At 37.8% G+C, this 15,643-nt stretch overlaps 2 protein-coding genes across 2 annotated transcripts in view; one reads left to right on the top strand and one right to left on the bottom strand.

Annotated features, from left to right (window-relative positions):
* Positions 1-15,643, top strand: part of NF1 (neurofibromin 1) — a 293,561-nt gene that overhangs the window by 196,140 nt on the left and 81,778 nt on the right.
* On the bottom strand, positions 10,987-13,742 carry OMG (oligodendrocyte myelin glycoprotein). Its single transcript, XM_017890921.1, has 2 exons — positions 13,489-13,742; positions 10,987-12,682 (listed from the first exon to the last, which is right to left on the bottom strand). The coding sequence occupies exon 2, from the start codon at positions 12,674-12,676 to the stop codon at positions 11,354-11,356; it is 1,323 nt and encodes a 440-aa protein (XP_017746410.1). The 5' UTR covers positions 12,677-12,682; positions 13,489-13,742; the 3' UTR covers positions 10,987-11,353.

Below are 15,643 nucleotides of genomic sequence, written 5' to 3'. Positions count from 1 at the left end.
TAGAAGCACCATGCCTAGCTGATTTTTGTATTTTTTTTTTGTAAAGACAGGGTTTGTCATGTTGCCCAGGCTGATCTCAAACTCCTGGACTCAAATGATCCGCCTTGGCCTCCCAAAGTGTTAGAATTATGGGCATGAGCCACCTCACCGGGCCTAATTACCCTTTTTAATTATAGACCTACATGACTACAGTTTGAAGGAAAAAGACTTGATTTAATACTTGTGATTAGAATTGGAATTCTGAATTGAGCCAAAAGATTTCTTGAGTGGTTTTGTTTTCTCTGATAACTTGGTTTATGTAAGTAAAGTTGTCTTGGGTGTTAGTGGTAAAGCAAGTCTTTAACTTGTACAACAAAGATAATTTAGTGATTGATACATTCTGAATAATATGGTGGTTATGACTTGACACATACAAAAAATGATAGTGGTTGCAATCCATCTGTTGCTCTGTAAAAAGATTTTTGTTATTGTTTGTTTGCTTTGAGACCAAGTCTCACTCTTATCACCTAGGCTGGAATGCAGTGGCACGCTCTCTGCTCACTGCAAACTCTGCCTCCTAGAAGCAAGCAATTCTCCTGCCTCAGCCTCCTGAGTAGCTGCGATTACAGGCATGCACCACTACACCTGGCTAATTTTTGTTTTGTTTTTTCTTTTTTTTTGGAGATAAAGTCTCACTATGTCACCCAGCCTGGAGTGCAATGGCGAGATCTCAGCTCACTGCAGCCTCCGCCCCACCAACGTTCAAGCGCTTCTCCTGCCCCAGTCTCCTGAGTAGCTGGGATTACAGGCATGTGCCACCATGCCCAGCTAAGTTTTTTATTTTTAGTAGAGATGGGGTTTCACCATGTTGGCCAGGCTGGTCTTGAGATCCTGACCTAAAGTGATCTGCCTGCCTTGGCCTCCCAAAATGCTGGGATTACAGGCATGAGCCACCGCGCCTGACCTAATTTTTGTATTTTTTTATAGAGATAGGGTTGGCCAGGCTGGTCTCATAGAACTCCTGACCTCAGCTGATCTACCTGCTTCGGCATCCCAAAGTGCTAGGATTACTGGCATAAGCCACTGTGCCTGGCCAAAAGTTGTTTTCTTGAATCAACTGTGGTTCATTTATTTCAGTTTAAGTGTTTAATCCTCAAAGGAAATAATCCATTGAGATGTAATTATGAAGTTTAAGTCTATAAAACAATGTGGAGGCAGGGCGTGGTGGCTCACGCCTGTAATCGCAGCACATTGGAAGGCCGAGACGGGCAGATCACTTGAGGTCAGGAGTTCGTGACCAGCCTGGCCAACATGGCAAAACCCTATCTCTACTAAAAATACAAAAATTAGCCGGGCATGCTGTGCGCGCCTGTAATCCCAGCTACTCAGGAGGTTGAGGCGGGAGAATCACTTGAGCCCGGGAGGTAGAGGTTGCAGTAAGCCAAGATAACACCACTGCACTCCAGCCTGGGTGACAGTGTGAGACTCCATCTTAATAAATAGCCAAGCGTGGTGGCACATGGCTGTAGTCCCAGCTACTTGGGAGGCTGAGACAGGAGAATCGCTTGAACCTGGGAGGCGGAGGTTGCAGTGAACCGAGATCGCACCACTGCACTCCAACCTGGGCAAGACAGAGTGAGACTCTGTCTTTTAAAAAAAAAAAAAAGTGAAAAGATTCTGAAACAAGCATGTGAGAATAAATGCATCCAAATGAATGTTGTTCATCTCAGAAGAGTCGCCATTGGAGGTAATGCGCTGAATTCAAACTGTGCCACCTTTGAGCACAACATTTTAGGGAAATGATTTTTTGGAAGTGTTGTCAAAGTCTGAAATACATTCTTGTAGAATGTGGAAAATCTTCACACTTGAAATTTTTTGATAAGCAAGACAAAATGTCACGTTTAGTGATACTGTTTTTTGTTTAAGATAAGATTTTTCTGCTGGACATGGTGACTAACACTTGTAGTCCCAGCACTTTGGGAAGCCAAGGCAGGTGGATTGCTTGAGCCCAGGAGCTTGAGACAAACCTAGGCAACATGATGAAACTCCATCTGTACAAAAAATTAGTAGAGTGTGGTGACGAGAGCCTGTAGTTTCAGCCGCTTGTGAGGCTGAGGCTGGAGAATCACTTTAGCCTAGGAGGTCAAGGCTGCACTTCAGCCTGGGTGACAGTGAGACCCTGTCTTTAAAAAAAAAAAGTTTTGTTATATAACTTGTAAACTAGCTCTTAGTGGTATTTGAAAGGAACGGCCCCAGAGTTGTTTTCAGTAGTGATGGTATCATTGAAGTAAAAGTATAGCGATCCAACATGACTACTTTGAAGAAATATACAGAAAATGAGATGTATCATGTATGACATTTATGTTTAAATTTAAAATCAGTTTATAGTCAACTCAGTTAATATATGAATTTTTTTACTAATTTCAAGTGATTCCTTGATACTTTTAATATGCTTTTTTGTTGTTTTTTGTTTTGAGACGGTGTCTTGCTCTGTTGCCCAGGGTGGAGTGCAGTGGTGTGATCTCGGCTCCCTGCAACCTCCACCTCCTGGGTTCAAGTGATTCTCCTGCCTCAGCCTCCTGAGTAGCTGGGATTACAGGTGCATGCCAACATGCCTGGTTCATTTATGTATTCTTAGTAGAGACAGGGTTTTGCTCTGTTGGCCAGGCTGGTCTCCAAGTCCTGACGTCAGGTAATCTGCCCGTCTTGGCCAGCACTTGGCCAGAGTGCTTACAGGCATGAGCCACTGCGCCCAGCCTATTTTAATATGTTTTAAAGAGACTTTAGCTTTTACAAGGTGTCTCTAAGCTCATATTCAATGACCTGCACCTTTTTTTGTAGAATTTAAAGTTGAGGCAAGAGACTCATAATACTTTATCCAAGTATATTTTGTTAAAGCAAAAAAAAAAAGTCACGTGATCTTGTGGAAAAGCCATAGCATGAGGAAATTTTAGATCCTATAAATAGGTGAAACTCTTTTTAAACAATTGTTTGCTTTCTTAGATTATTTGTCATTGGTATGAGGAAATACAGCTGAGTATTTAATGTCTAAATAATAGAACTCATAAATGGATGTGGTTGTATGCCAGTTACTCTTACACTACATAATATCTCAAATGTGATAGTGGTCGCTGAGGCTTTGGATGGCAAATTAGGGCTTTTCCAGTGGTTATTGTGGTGTATGGCATCTTTGTCTTCCCTTACTTATGTTTTGTTTTCTTCTTTCTCAATGAAAACCATTAAGTCTTAGTTTATTTTCTGTTGAGGCAAGCATTTGACATTCATTCGAATTCCATCAGCCTTCCAGAAGCGTTTAGTATGTTTCACCTGTGACTATACGCAACAAAATAATACAAAGTGAAAAACTGCATTTCCTGGTGTATTTAATTAGATTTATTGATCTTTGGCCTTCTGGTATCTATGTGAAATATTCAGACATCTAATTTTTTACTGCTAAATAATTTTTTTCTGGGGATAAATAGCAAAGCTTGTAAATTAATTATTTGAAGCATAACTGAAGATGTTGGATATGTGGGAAACTATTTACTCTTACTGTTTCAGTCATTTTCACTTCTAATCTTGTTAATTATCCAAGAATCTCTTGCACAAAGGATAGTAATCATTAAAATGGCTATATAGCACCCACGAAGTGCTTTAATATACATGTTTTAATCTGTTCCTTAAAACACCTCTGGAATATATGTTCTTAACCATATTTTTTATCAGAGGACACATTTAATCACTTGCCCAAGGTAAAAACACACACAGGTGATAAACTTTATGTCATGCTTTGCTGTTAAACCACCAATATAGTTAGAATTATTTTGATCAGACAGGAGCGAAGCAGTTTTCCTGTTTTTAGTGAGTGTGTATGTATGTATAATTTCTGTGCTTTGATCTCATTCATAACTTTGTGTGTGTGTATGTGTGTGTGTGTGTGAGACACAGGGTCTGGCTCTGTCACCGAGGCTAGAGTGCAATGGCATGATCTCAGCTCACTGTAACATCTGCCTCCTGGGCTCAAGCCATCCTCCCACCTCAGCCTCCCAAGTAGCTGGGACTACAGGCACACGCCACCACACTTGGCTAATTTTTGTATTTTTTTTTATAGAGACAGGGTTTGCTGGGCTCAGAGCTCAAGCAATCTGCCCACCTTGGCCTCCCAATGTGCTGGGATTACAGGCATGAGCCACTGCTCCTGGGCTCATCAGTAACTTTCCAGAAATTTAGATTCAGAATCTCAGGCCAGGCTCTCTAGATAAGGATAAATGGGTATGTTGAGCATGCATCTCACCTGGCTCTTAAATATTTAATGAAGTTGGGGCTATTGAACCAAACTGGCATTTCTTAAAAGTTGAGCTTCTTAAAGACCTCACTTTGCACCACAGTTTTCTAAGTGTGAAATGTACTAATCTGCTTAACACATTAGTGACGCCTTAAGGTGACATTTGTTTCTACTTCTCTGCTAACTTCCCTCGAACAATTTTCTATACTGAATTGTTCACAGGTATCAGAATTAACCTTTCTCTAGAATTGTTCCAAAGGTAACTCCACATTGCCCAAAACTAGTTGTTTTTTTGTTTTTGTTTTTGTTTTTTTTTTGAGGGAGAGACAGAGTCTTGCTCTTGTCACCCAGGCTGGAGTGCAGTGGCGTGACCTTGGCTCACTGCAACCTCTGCCTCCCAGGTTCAAGTGATTCTCTTGCCTCAGTCTCCTGAATAGCTAGGATTATAGGTGCCTGCCACCATGGCCAACTAATTTTTATATTTTTAGTAGCTATAGGGTTTCATCATGTTGACCAGGCTGGTCTCGAACTCCTGACCTCAAATGATCCACCCACCTTGGCCTCCCAAATTATTGAGGTTACAGGCGTGAGCCATGGTGCCTGACCCAGAACTAGTTTCTTTTTTTTTTTTTTTTTTTTTTTTTTTTTTGAGACGGAGTCTTGCTCTGTCACCCAGGCTGGAGTGCAGTGGCTGGATCTCCGCTCACTGCAAGCTCCGCCTCCCGGGTTTACGCCATTCTCCTGCCTCAGCCTCCCGAGTAGCTGGGACTACAGGCGCCCACCACCTCGCCCGGCTAGTTTTTTGTATTTTTTAGTAGAGACGGGGTTTCACCGGGTTAGCCAGGATGGTCTCGATCTCCTGACCTTGTGATCCGCCCGTCTCGGCCTCCCAAAGTGCTGGGATTACAGGCTTGAGCCACCGTGCCCGGCCCCAGAACTAGTTTCTTATATGACTAGTAGTAGCCTAGCCAAATCCTCCCTCATTCTTACCTTTTCTTCGATCTCTCTTTTCTCAGGACTTTGAAGCTGTAACTTTGAAATAAATGAAAGAAACTTAGACTCTAGAATAAGACTAGCAGGTTTGACTTGGTCTGTCCTAAGTAGGTCATTGTTAGCCCACTAGTCACATCTTTGATCTATGTTAATTCATTATTTTATTTATAAACGCGGATAAAGATGGTCAAAAAAACAAACTTCTAAGGGCAAGTGAATGTCTAAGTTGAAATCAAAAGGATGAGTAGGGTTCTAGAGGACAAGAAGAGGAAGAGAGGACATGCAGCTTCTCTGAAAGCCTAGTGGCACGAAACATGGTGATTGAGGGACAGAGGATATTTTGTTTGTTTGAACTATAAAATGTTAGAGAGCTGGAAAATTTTAAGATGATACTCTAAAGGGAAACAAGACCCTGATCATGCAGTAAACCATATTAAGAGTTTAGATTTTATTCTGAGATACGAGAAATTATTGAAAGGGAAGGATTGGTACACAGTTCATCTGTGTCTTCTTATTTCTCTTATTTTCTTACTCAGTCTGGATGCCCTAGACAAACATTTCAATAATTCTTTTCTTAGATCTCTTGGCTATTTCAAGGACAAGGCAGGTAATAATATATGCTTGGTCTGCAGTGTTAGCATTTTGGCATGTTTCTTTTGTTACTTTTAATACATGGCTCTATGTCCTGTAATTTTTTCTTATTTTTCTAATATTTGCATTTTCCACATTTCACACTTTAAAAAACTCTTCATAAATATTTTTATTGGCCACATATTCTGGTCAGTGGGTCATCGTTTACTTAATTTCCCAATGGTGGATATTTATCATTGTTTCAGTTTTTCTTGTTAGAAAGAATGCTGTGATTTACCTATAGGCAAAAGTTTAAATACCTTCACTGTAGACAAAAGTTAAAATATCTTACTTTTTTTAAATTTCATTGCCAGATTGCTTTCCCAAAGAATTGTGCCAATATGTGAACGTGGCCATTTCATTCTACCTTCCCCATCGTTGGTTTTTATTTTTTTTAATTGCTTGCTATTTTAATAGTGAAAATGATATAACATTTTTATTGCATTTCTCAATTATGTGGTTGGCCATATTCCTATATATTAATCATAGTGTTTCATATCTTGTAAACAGTCTTTTTATGTCCTTTGTCCATTTATTTATTGCGAATTTTAAGATTTTTTTCTCGTCAATTTTATGAGCTCCTGATTAACAACCTCCTTTACACCATTTTATTTGAATATTTTTATCAGGCTGGTTGTTTCAGCATAATGGGGATTTTGTATAGACCAATCTATTGATAATTTCTTTGTGATTTTTTTTTTATAATTAAATAGCCTTCCACCTGAAGACTTACAAATATTTTTAAATTCTTCTGCTGGTTTTATGACTTCCTTGTTCATGTTTTCTTTCACTTTGTCAGTGTATCACATGAAGTGAGTGTTAAACTGAACTTTTTTCCAATTTCCTCATTTATTGAGTCTTTCCCTTTCCCTTTGGTTTCTGATTTTTCTTTCCACAGCAAACAATGTTTGAGAATTTACTATGTGCTAGGCAGTGTTCTAAACACTTTATCTGTATTTTCTCATTTTCTTCTCACAACAACCCTGTAAGGAAATAGAGGCACGGAAACCTAATTTGCTGAAGTGACACAGCTAGTAAGTAAAGCTTGGTCACATATTCAGTTCTTCTGTGTACCTGTGCTCTCATTGTGCTGTTGTTTCTGTATTGTGGTTATCTTTCTATTTTTATGCCACTATCATTCTGTCCTAATTATTATGGCTGATATATGTTTCTCTCTCAAGAAAAGCTAATATCGGCTGGTCATGGTGGCTCACGTCTGAAATCCCAGCACTTTGGGAGGCCGAGGCAAGTAGATCACCTGAGGTCAGGAGTTCAAGACCAGCCTGGCCAACATAGTGAAACCCGATCTCTACTGAAAATACAAAAATTAGCCGGGCGTGGTGGCACACACCTGTAGTCTTAGCTACTCAGGAGGCTGAAGCAGAAGAATTGCTTGAACCCAGGAAGTGGAGGATGCAGTGAGCCAAGATCGCACCACTGCATTCTAGCCTGGGTGACAGAGCAATACTCTGTATGAAATAAATAAATAAATAGGCTAATATAACTGTAGTGTTTACTTCTTTTTCTATTCTTGCTAATGTTTCTAAGTGGATTTAAGGTTCCAAAATGTTTCTCATTGGAATATTTTTCAGAATTGCCTTAATCTATAAACTATACTGGAAATAATTGCAACTTTATAGTATCCCACCGAAGTCCTCTGTACCTTAGTGTTCGATATGTTCCAGGTGCTGACTAAATATTTGTTGAGTGAAAAAATGAATGAATGGAGAGACCTTAGTTTGTCATCTGCATCAAGTCTTAGTTTATACTTCTCATTAATATTTTCAGATTTTCCCTTTTGATCCTGCGTATTTCATGTTAATGTTACTTCTTGACATTGTATATTTTTTCCCATAATTTTCTAATTATTTGTTGCCAATATCTGTTATTTCTGTTTTTTTGTTTTGAAATTTCCCAAATATTGTTAAAAAGATTGGCAATAGTGGGCATCCTTGTTTTGATTGTCATTTTAATAGAAATATAAGTTACTCTTCACCAGCAAGATGTTGGGTGGTAGTGTATAATACATTCTTTTATCTAGTTCTTAAAATATATTTTATAAGGAATAATTTTATGAAAGATTTTAGGTTAACTCTTGTCTGACATTTTTGGGATTAAAGGAATTTGCTGTTGTTTGATAACATCATTATGGAAGATATTGAATAGCACATATTTGTGATCTTTTAAGTTAGCCATAGAAGACATCTTCTCATTCTGCTGTGATAAGTGAATGTCTCTCTGACTTTCTTCTGGGTCCCTATTTCACTGATCTAAACCTGGTTTCTAGCAGAGAAGAGACTAAAGCAAGCACATCCTTGCATTCCCTTGCTTTCAGTATGTAGAGCTGAAATGTTTCCATATATGGGAATTTCTCATAGCATTGGGTTTGGACATACAAATGTCATAATAATCCTCACAACAACAACATTACTGCATCTAGGAATGTAGGTGAGCCAAGACACTTTGAAGGGTTTATGTGAATTATGTTATTTAATCTTCAGAAAAAAAAAAAACACTGTGAGTTCTGCTAGCCCATTTTATAGATGAGGAAACTGTGACTTAGAGCAGTGAAATAACTTGTCTATGGTCATACAGCTGAGAAGTGGCAGAGGCAAATTGCCTGTAAAGTAGAGCCAAGACTTAGGGATGGCTGGGTGGAGATAGATATAGATATATATGTATATAGGTATGTGTATATCTGTATACATATGCATACATATTTGATGTGCTTGAGAGATAGATGCTGAGGACTAATACATTTTGAAATTTTTCTGGAGCCAGTAATATAGTAGTACTTAGTGGCAAATAATGAGCCTTTTTCCGTTGATAATAAGAATACAATTTCTTTGGAAGGGAATACTATCTAATTATAGTTTCCCTCAGTATATCTCGGGGGTTGATTAGCAGACCCCTGTGTATACCAAAATCTGCACATATTCGAATCCCAAAATCGGCCCTGAGGAACGTGCTTCCTTATGGAACCTATTTATACCGTATGTGGGTTTCACATCCCACAAATACTGTACTTTCAATCTGCGTTTGGTTGAAAAAAATTATGTATAAGTGTGCCCATGTTGTTCAAGGGTCAACTTTTCTTTAAGGCTAGATAATACTTCTGTCTAAGGACTTAGAGTCTGAGTAGTTGACATATATTGTACTTGTAAATTTACCAAGTTAGACTATGCATTTTGCAGACATGTCTGTAGGGTTGACATAATCCATAGGTGCTCCTAATGCAGTAGTCCGTAATTTGACTTTCTTATTAGTTTTCTCCCTAAAAATTCTAAGACAGCATTGAATTTTTGGTATCCTCAGAGGAAAAGACAATTACTTCTAAGAAACCTACTTTCTGGGCGGGCACGGTGGCTCATGCCTGTAATCCCAGAACTTTGGGAGGCCGAGGCAGGCGAATCACCTGAGGTCAGGAGTTTGAGACCAGCCTAGCCAACATGGTGAAGCCCCGTCTCTACTGAAAATACAAAAATTAGTCGGGTCTGGTGGCAGGTGTCTGTTATCCCAGATACTTGGGAGACTGAGGCAGGAGAATTGCTTGAACCCGGGAGGGGGAGGTTGCAGTGAGCCGAGATTGCGCCATTGCACTCCAGCCTGGGGGTAAGAGCTAGACTTCGTTTCAAAAAAACAAAACAAAACAAAAAAACTACTTTCTGTGGAAGTCGGTGTATATTTTTTTCAAATAATACACAAATATATGGTAGAGTAGGGATTATCTAAGCAATTAGTCCCTATCATGGATGGTGAAGGTACTAATCAGTGTTTGGGAGGGAGTGGAGATAGCTTCCCCATATAGAGAGGTAATGCATTTTAAAATCATTTAGGGGACTTTTTCAAATTATCCTGTTTCTTCATGGTGAGATTCCCTGACACAGTGAGCCAATCAGGTTTGCTAGGGCAGAAAATGTTCAAGAGCCACTGTACTAGACAGCATAAAAGAGGACTCTTTTGTTAAAGCTTGATGGTAATTTTTCCATAATCCTGGTCTTTAAAAGCAAAAAAAAAATAAAACCACATTAAAATGTTACTACTTTTCTCTCTCTCAATAGAAATGTTCCTAAACCAGCAAAGGAGGCTATCTGAATTTTAAAAGTTTTATGAAGGAACATAAAATTCCTTTCTATGGTTTTTTCCCACCTCTAGAAATGCTTGAAATGAGATTCTGCCTTACGTCTCACAAATTAAATACCACAGTTGTGTCTCACCCATCTCAGTTATCCTATCTTGCATTTTAATCTATCCTGTTTCAGGACTTCTTTTGCTGCCTTGTAGCTGTTTCTTATGTTTGTTACTAATTCATAAGGTGGCTAACTTTCATATTTGTAGAAAATTTCTCAGTGATTATCTTTTAGTTGGAGTTCCAGTGTCTTTTGATGTGGAGTGTCAAGATCTGTCCCATGCCTAGCCTTAGTCCTCAGTCTGTTTTATTGGGTTCACCACTTGGTTGTAGTACCAAATGCCCTTTTCCCTTTCTCTCTCTTCTTCCTCTCTTCCTCCCTCAGTACTGCCCAAGTTGGTCAGACTCAATGATTTTATTCATAAGCTAATCTTATGTTTAATTTAGGTAAGTCACATTCTGATTTCTGATTTGCAAAATACAAATTTTCTTCTCCTTCATGTAGTAGGATTTTAATTTTATAAATATTTAAATTTTCCATTAATGGTGTGTTAAATCTGCACTAAAACTGCTTCTTTACATGTTTTTAAATTTTTTCATTGTGGTTTTAACACTTTTTTTTACATGCAAAAAACAAAACCGTTAAACTTTTCTTATTAAAATGCAAAGCCTAGTGTCTTCTAGCTTTTTGAAGAGCTTTTGTCCATTATATAATCTGTAAAGTAGCCAAGAGTTCCTCAGAAGCAGGACATCATTTAGATTTAAAACAATTATGACTTGTCTGTAAAATAATAATGTAGTATAACCATTCATGGGATGGCAGCTGCGATTTTACTTCAGTGACAAAATCCTTGGATACCACCACCGTTTTATTTACCTTAAAGATTTTACCAAGGTACCCTAGAACAAAAATAGTGAGGTCATTTTGATTCTGCTAAAGTTGGTATGACTAGAAAGCCAAATGACACAGTTATGAGCATAGACCTTTTATTTTCCAGATGTTTGACAGTGTAAACATACATAAAATACATATTAAAGTTTAGATGCTTTATATTTTGTGCAATAAATTGAAGCCTTAAAAAGAAAACATTTCTTTTTTTTTATAAAAGAAACTCATTAGTTTACTTAATTGAGACAGTAAAATAGCAGCAAGTACCAAGGCATTGTGCATTTCTTTTATTTAAGACAAGTTACTTCATTTACATCAGAGTCAGAAATGTTAAGACTGGCTTTCTTGAATACTTAATATAGCTTGAATCACTGGTTAGATATGGACATATTTTGCCAACTGTACATCAGGGAGGAGTGCTTTCATGAGTTTCAGAAAATGCGGACCCTCAGACAGCCAGCATGACCACAACATTGAGCATTAAGAGAAATGAAGCATTTACTTTCCAAGCATTTGCCACAGAAGGTAATTGAGTCTTTACGTTTGTGGTTGTCTCTTCCCTCCGTAAATTAAGGGTTGTGCTTTGTTGAGGCATTTCAGAGAAATTATTTGGCATGCCACTAGTGATACTTAGGGTCATGGGTGTTGGGGATGATTTTGTTGAGCTAGTGAGGCTTGTGTTTGTAACCATTCCATCTTGGAGATGAATAGTTAGAGTTGCAGCTGCTGCTTCATGTGAATTGATAGTCTCTGTGGATGTATCTTCTGGATAGGGCACAAAAGCCTTATCAGTGCTAGTAAAGGTGGTGTCTTTGCTTAGAGTGGCACCAAACGTTGTTTCCTTTGTTCGATATTGTTTGGGGATTTTGGTCACTTTGGGTTGAGTTACCACACTCAGAGAGTTAATGGTGTCCACTGTCTGCATCCCACTTACAGTGAATAAGCTTGAGGTAAATCCAGGAGGTGTGGGATATATGTTATGTTCCTTTAAAGATGATATTTGGGTAGAACATGGAGTCCCTATCACTTGGGCTTTTGTTTCCATCATCCACTTCAGTAAGTAAGTAATGTTTTGTTTATGGTCACATGACCACCTGTTATTGTAAAGGGTTATCTCTTGCAACTGAAAGAGTTGGTCAAAAGATTGGTCTGGAATGAATGTGAACTTATTGTTGTGCAGGTAGAGATGCGTGAGATTTGTCAGGTTTATTAATGTACCTGGAAGGATTTGTGTCAAAGAATTATTAGACAGGTCCACGATATGTAGTTTGAAGGGCATGTTGGTTGGAACTGTCCAAAGTTTGTTACTACTGAGGTTGAGAACCTCAAGACTTCTTAGTGTATTTTTAATGAGGACAACCTTTTCCAGCATATTCTTAGAAACATCCAGATATTTAAGATTCCACTGATAAGCAGTATCAGATTTGTCAAGAAGTTTAATGTTGTTGTTAGCAGCAGACATGTTCCACAGAGACCGAGGTAACTGAGCAGGCAGGCTTTCAAGCCTGTTGTTTGAAATGTCCAGGGTCCTCAGATTGGTATATTGGGTTAACTGGTTATGCAGATCAGTAAAGTGGTTATAAGACAGGTTTAAATGTATAATATTCTCTTGCAGTCCAGATGGTAATGTAGTCAAGTTTCTGCCTGAACAGTCCACATGCCTGTGCCTTTCTGTGCATATACATTGCAGAGGACAAATGCATAAAATACCAGGTGTGAGAAACAGAAGGATGAACAGGCAGAGAGACATTTTCAATATCTGATATTCCATCAAAGCCTAGAAACAAACAGATACACCCTTCTTTTAATATGCAAATACAGTTTAGGCATCTGCATGGGTCACTTAGCATTAGGCAAAATTTTCAATAAACCTCGTTGTTGTTGAGTCCTTTTATAATTGTTCCAGTGATTAAACTAACAAAGCTCCCCTTCATTTATAGTCCAAATGCTTAATCCTTCAATTGGGCTATGTGGTAGAGAGAGACTCTCTCCCTACTCTCTCCTGCATTTTCTCCTTTATTTTCTCTCCCCCTCCCCCCTTTTCTAACCATGTTCTTTCTTTTTACCTTTCTAGAGCCTTAATATGATAAAATAGCATTCTTTGCAAAGAAAGAGTTGCAGTTGTAAGCTATTACTATTTTTGATGATATGCTTTCTTACTCAGATCAGAAAAAATGGCTGTCGTGTCTTTTTTTTTTTAATCTCTGCAGTAATGTAATTCAATGTGTGTGTATAGGGTAGATTTTATTTAGATATTAAAGCAGTTCTTCGAAATGTTATCTTTGTGTTTTTAGGATAAATATATCTTTGTAAAAGGCACTTGAAAAATCCAGACCAACACTGTACCTATTAACCTCACATTTTATAAAGTGATTTTTTTCTGTATATTTCAGTGCCCATTTTAAAGGAAAACAATATATTTACAAGGTGAATGAATATATAAAAAATATCCCTCAACTGACACTGCAGCAAATTTCTGGTGCATGCACTTGCTATTGAATATATATTTAATCTTAACATTGACTTTTCTTAAAAGGAAAAGATTCCAAAGTCAGCCTTTTGCTGATTTAAATAACATCTTACCGTAGTGTCGTCTTCAACATCAGCATCTCATTTTCTCCGGGAAACGTAAAGCTTAAAGGTCGTCTTGTTCTGGAGAGTCGGAACTGTTTCTGGCTGTGGGCTGTGCTTGCCTGCTCAGCTGCATTGTGTTGCTGTGAGCTGAAGCTCTGCAACCACCTGATCAGTACCACATAGGAGGACTGCAGAGCTGTCGCTGGTGCTGACTCAAATTGATGGTGCACACGCAACAAAATGGACAATTTTTTAAAAAATTTACGGCATCAAGTGTACCTATATATCTGATTTGCTATAGGATGGGATACCTTATGCATATTAGAGTTGGCGCTTACTCCTTTCTATGTATTTGTCTGAGATTGGGTTCCGTATTTTAACATTTGTCTCATTAAGAATCTTTTAAAATACCTCTACTCTTTATCCTTTTTACATGTTGAAAATGAATTTGACCTTCCTCATGGATAGTTTTCTATGATATTAATCCCACTATTTTAACTCTTGCCTTTTATATTCCTTTCTAAAATGGTATAATTTTCGTGTCACATTTTTAATATTAAAAAAATCTGTTCTCCGATTTTTATGTCTTCCTCCAACATGGTGATTATTATGTTTAATCAGCTTTTCAAATTTATCAACCACTTAAATGTGCCATCTTCCCTTTTAGGATGTATAGAATTACTGAAATATGATTATTTTTTCTTTATCTTTCTGATACAATGGATCATTTAACCAAGGCTATACACAAGCCAGGATACATTTGGAAATTAGCATCTTATACTTTAGATTATCAGTTGCTATGGTAAAATAAATGTGTTTTATTTTATATATTTAGGTTAAAGTTTTTTTTCTTTATGAAACCTTGGATGGTAAGTAGGTATGAGTATTGTTTTTTCCAAAGACATTTTTGGTGCTATATGAATGATCATTTATTTGATTTTATGTTTTAAGAATAACAGTATCAATTTAGGCGATTTCAGAGTATTGCACATTTCAACTTTCTGGGAAAGTAGTTTATGGTTTTAAAATTACATGAAATAATGTAAGAGGAAAATTTTTCATCATGAGATTTATAAAATGAGGTCAAATTTATGATAAATTTTGCTCCACTCTTCAGTGGACTGCTTGCGTAAATCTGTTAAAACACAAATCTGATTTCCAGAATGGCCAGTTTACTTTAAAGCAAGCAAATAAAGTTACGGTATTTTCGTTACCAAGTGGCACCATTTAAAAACGAGTAATATTTAGCATATTATATGTAAGGAAAATCCCTTTATGCCTTGTCACTAAATCCTTTGTTTTTTCTCTAAATTATATTAGCATTATTTAGATTATACCACAAATAGAATTTGTTGTATTAAAATTTGAAGTTTATTTTCTTTTTTTTTTTATTATACTTTAAGTTCTAGGGTACAGGTGCACAACGTGCAGGTTTGTTTCATATGTATACATGTGCCTTGTTGGTGTGCTGCACCCATTAATTTGTCATTTACCTTAGGTATATCTCCTAATGCTATCCCTCCCCCCTACCCCCTCCCCACAATAGGTGTGTGATGCTCCCCTTCCTGTGTCCAAGTGATCTCATTGTTCAGTTCCCACCTGTGAGTGAGAAAATGTGGTGTTTGGTTTTCCATTCTTGTGATAGTTTGCTGAGAATGATGGTTTCCAGCTGCATCCATGTCCCTACAAAGGACACGAACTCATCCTTTTTTATGGCTGCATAGTATTCCGTGGTGTACATGTGCCCCATTTTCTTAATCCAGTCTGTCACTGATGGACATTTGAATTGATTCCAAGTCTTTGCTATTGTGAATAGTGCCGCAATAAACATACGTGTGCATGTGTCTTTATAGCAGCATGACTTATAATCCTTTGGGTATATCCCCAGTAATGTGATGGCTAGGTCAAATGGTATTTCTAGTTCTAGATCCTTGAGGAATCGCCACACTGTTTTCCACAATGGTTGAACTAGTTTACAGTCCCACCAACAGTGTAAAAGTGTTCCTATTTCTCCACATCCTCTCCAGCACCTGTTGTTTCCTGATTTTTTAAATGATTGCCATTCTAACTGGTGTGAGATGGTATCTCATTGTGGTTTTGATTTGCATTTCTCTGATGGCGAGTGATGATGAGCATTTTTTCATGTGTCTGTTGGCTGTATGAA

Source organism: Rhinopithecus bieti, unplaced genomic scaffold, assembly GCF_001698545.2.
Source record: "Rhinopithecus bieti isolate Rb0 unplaced genomic scaffold, ASM169854v2 scaffold_19652, whole genome shotgun sequence".
NCBI classification, from domain to species: domain Eukaryota; kingdom Metazoa; phylum Chordata; class Mammalia; order Primates; family Cercopithecidae; genus Rhinopithecus; species Rhinopithecus bieti.
This window is presented reverse-complemented; position numbering and strand designations above follow the sequence as displayed.